The sequence below is a fragment of the Bos taurus genome, chromosome 7 (assembly GCF_002263795.3).
Source record: "Bos taurus isolate L1 Dominette 01449 registration number 42190680 breed Hereford chromosome 7, ARS-UCD2.0, whole genome shotgun sequence".
In the NCBI taxonomy this organism is placed as follows: Eukaryota; Metazoa; Chordata; class Mammalia; order Artiodactyla; family Bovidae; genus Bos; species Bos taurus.
Window position 1 is genome coordinate 9,685,911 of NC_037334.1, and position 3,982 is coordinate 9,689,892.

At 38.3% G+C, this 3,982-nt stretch overlaps 1 protein-coding gene across 1 annotated transcript; it reads left to right on the plus strand.

The window, feature by feature from the left end:
- The first annotated feature begins 2,501 nt into the window (after positions 1-2,501).
- OR7A102 (olfactory receptor family 7 subfamily A member 102) lies at positions 2,502-3,473 on the plus strand. Its single transcript, NM_001390813.1, has one exon. The coding sequence runs from the start codon at positions 2,502-2,504 to the stop codon at positions 3,471-3,473; it is 972 nt and encodes a 323-aa protein (NP_001377742.1).
- The last annotated feature ends 509 nt before the right edge of the window (positions 3,474-3,982 follow it).

Sequence of the window (3,982 nt, forward strand, 5' to 3'; positions counted from 1 at the left end):
GAGAGAAGTTCCTAAAACAGAGGCACTTGTACTCATGTATTTGTTTTTGCTTTTCACTAAATCATGTCTGACTCTTTTGCAACCCCATGCACTGTAGCCTATCAGGCTCCTCTGTCCATGGGGTTTCCCAAGCAAGAATACTGGAACTGGTTGCCATTTCCTTCTCCAGAGGAGCTTGCCAATCCAGAGATGGAACCAGTGTCTCCTACATTAGCAGGCAGATTCTTTACCATCTGAGCCACCAGGAAAGCCCATTCCCTCTGCCAGGCACACACTTTTTCTGATCCCTCTAGATCCTTCTCTGTCTTTCTTGAGCTGAAAGTGAAAGTGAAGTCTCTCAGTCATGTCTGACTCTGTGCGACCCCATGAACTATAGCCTACCAGGCTCCTCAGTCCATGGGATTTTCCAGGCAAGAGTACTGGAGTGGATTGCCATTTCCTTCTCCAGGGGATCTTCCTCACCCAGGGATCAAACCCTGGTCTCCTGCATTGTAGACAGATGCTTTACTGTCTGAGCCACCAGGGAAGCTCCTTTCTTGAGCTATCTGTTCAATTAACATCTTGTTTGTGGGCCGTGCCTGAACACTCAGTACAGAATAGCACCTCTTGCCTCTCCTTCCTTTATACTTGGTTTTATTTTGTTCATAGAATCTGCCATCACCAGATATAGTCTATAAAATATTTATTTGAATATCATCTTTCATCTTTCTTGGAATGTGGGGGATTTGTTTTTCTGTATCTCTTGTTTACTCCCAGTATGTGTTTGAAATATGTAGCTTCTCATTAAAACTATACATATTGTGCTGACGAAAAATAAGTTCATTCATTTTTTCGAGTAAAATAAAAGACATGTTTTTCATTTTCACCAAGAATTTTATTGGACAACATATTCATTGTTTTGTTCCACTACTTTCTGCCATTTTCCAGGCAACTTCCTAAAACATTAAATATTTTTGAACAGAGAATTGTTCCAGGTGCTTTTTGCAGTCTTCCAAGAAAGTGAATTTTTTTTTCTACATCAGGAGAATTTTGTAAAGACTGAAATAAATGGAAATTTGAAGGTACAATGATGGTGAATATGGCAGATGACTCAGAAATTCCTAGCCAAGCAGTAACAATTTTTTCCTGTTCATCAAAGAGATAAGCAGTCTTGTGGTTTCCTGATGGAAGATTATGCATTTTCTGTTCACCCACTCTGGATGTTATTCATCAAGTGCTGCCTTCAGCTGGCCTAATTGGGAGCAGTACTTGCTGGAATTAATCTTTTGATTTTTTAGAAGGACCTCACAACAGAGGACTCCCTGCCAATCCCACCATATACACAGCATCACCTTCTTTGATGGCTGGTGGTGGGTTAATTTTGCTTGGCCCATGAGCTCTTCCATTCCACATTATTGTGCAGTACTCTTTCCATTGCCCATCACATTTTGTTTCAAAAATAGAATGTTTTCATTACATTTAAGTAGAGTCACATGTGGAAATGTGATCAAAAAGGATTTTCTTTTTTCTTTTTTTTTTTTTTGCTTAACTTATGTGATAAGGGCTTCCCTTGTTTCACAGCTGGTAAAGAATCTGCCTTCTATGTGGGAGACCTGGGTTTGATCCCTGGGTTGAGAAGACCCACGGGAGACAGGAAAGGCTGCCCACTCTAGTATTCTGGCCTGGAGAATTCCATGGACTGTATAGCCCATGGGGTTGCACAGAGCTGGACACGACTGAACAACTTTCACTTATGTGATTAACAAACATCAAAGTGATTAACAAAACCAAGCTAATGATTGTCAACACTTGATTTGGATATTTTGAGTTTATTAACTCTCTCCTTCTTGGTGTAATGTTGGCTGTTCTCAGTGAACATCTTGATTTTACTGTTATCAAGTTCAACTGGTATTCTTGTCCAAGGTGCATTGTACACTGAGAAATCTCCAGCATGAAACTTTGTAGACCTCTTTTGACATGCTTGATCAGTCACATCATCTTTTCCATACATTTCACAAATCTTTTTTGTCGGTTTTTTTTAACCTTTTGTCGTTGCGTTTTTACCGTTCTTGAAATAATAAAGAATAGAATTCTGAGAATGTTGCATTTCTCTTCCATCTTCAATATTAAAATAGCTACACAAAAATTCACCAGTTTTGATGTTTTTCTAATGCATGCTGATATGATATCTGTCACAATATAATCGAACACAATTGTTTCAAATGACGTTAAAGACAAATGAGTGCTACTAGATCCATCTTACAGGAAAAAAAACAATGAGCAAATCTTTTGGCCCACCCAATACATGAACTATTTAAAAATATACTGTGAATAGGACAAAAAATTTTAATAACAGGTGAAATGGGGTATACCCTCAAGGACAATTTATCTATATATATCATCTTAACATCAACTTCTTGCCAGCAAAATAGAAATTATAGTAGTTCAGTTATGTAAATTATGCCTGTTCAAGTGAAAATTATTCTTGGTATTTTCTTTTTCCCAATAGTCACTTCCACCACATGGAACCAAGGAACAATACAAAAATTTCAAAATTTCTTCTTCTGGGACTTGCAGAAGAAATAGAACTACAACCCCTCATATTTGGACTTTTCCTCTTCATGTACCTGATCACTGTGTTTGGAAACCTACTTATCATCCTGGCTGTCAGCTCAGACTCCCACCTCCACACCCCCATGTACTTCTTCCTCTCCAACCTGTCCTTTGTAGACATCTGCTTCATCTCCACCACCATCCCAAAGATGCTATGGAACGTCCAGATGCAGAGCCAAGTCATAACCTATGAAGGCTGCATCACTCAGATGTATTTTTACATTCTCTTTGGAGCATTAGATGACTTCCTCCTGGCTGTGATGGCCTATGATCGTTATGTGGCCATCTGCCACCCTTTGCACTACACAGTCATCATGAACCCATGGCTCTGTGGATGTCTGGTTCTGGCGTCCTGGATAATAAGTGCAGTGTACTCATTGTTACACAGCTTAATGGTGTTGCATTTGTCCTTCTGCTCAGACTTGGAAATACACCACTTTTTCTGTGAAACCAAACAGCTTGTCCAACTTGCCTGTTATGACACTTTCCTCAATAACACAATGCTGTGTTTTGGAGCTGTGATTATGGGTGGTGGTCCCCTGACTGGTATTCTTTACTCTTACTCAAAGATAGTGTCCTCTATCTGTGGAATCTCATCAGCCCATGGAAAGTATAAAGCATTTTCAACCTGTGTGTCTCATCTCTCCATTGTCTCCTTATTTTATTTTTCTGGCTTAGGAGTGTACCTTAGCTCTGCTGCTACCCACAGCTCCCACTCAAGTGCAACAGGCTCGGTGATGTACACTGTGGTCACACCCATGCTGAACCCCTTTATCTACAGTTTGAGAAATAAAGACATAAAGAGGGCTCTGAAAAGATTCTTTGGGATGGAAAGTTTTATAAAAGGTCCATTTTCTCTTGGGCTGAAGAAATGTCCATGATACCTGGGCTGAAAGCCTCAGAGCCAAGTATTTTGACTCTTTGATTGTTTTGTGATTCTAGCAATTGTTTCTTCAATTGACTGCTTGGTATTTACTTTTCTTTGATTTCAACTTCTCTATACTTCTGTTCTCTGTCATGAATAGTTTTTATTTTGTCATTTTTTGACTCTCCAATATTGACTCAAAAATGTGAAATATATGTAAATTGCCAATTTCTTAAGAATAAATTCTTCTGATATAAAATACTTTACACTGAGTCATTTTTTTTCACTTTACTAAAAGTATAATCATGAATTGTGCTACTTATATGGAAAAAAGAAAAAAATATTGACAACAAAAACAATTACATAATTCCATAGAAGAGACAAATATGAAACCAATTTATCATTTTTTAGTTCAGTATAACTTGGAACATCACTACAATAATTACTCTATCTGAAAATGTATTCATAGACATTAGCAGGGAGTGTGTTTCATAACTGGTCATCTGATTTTACTCCCTCACAGTG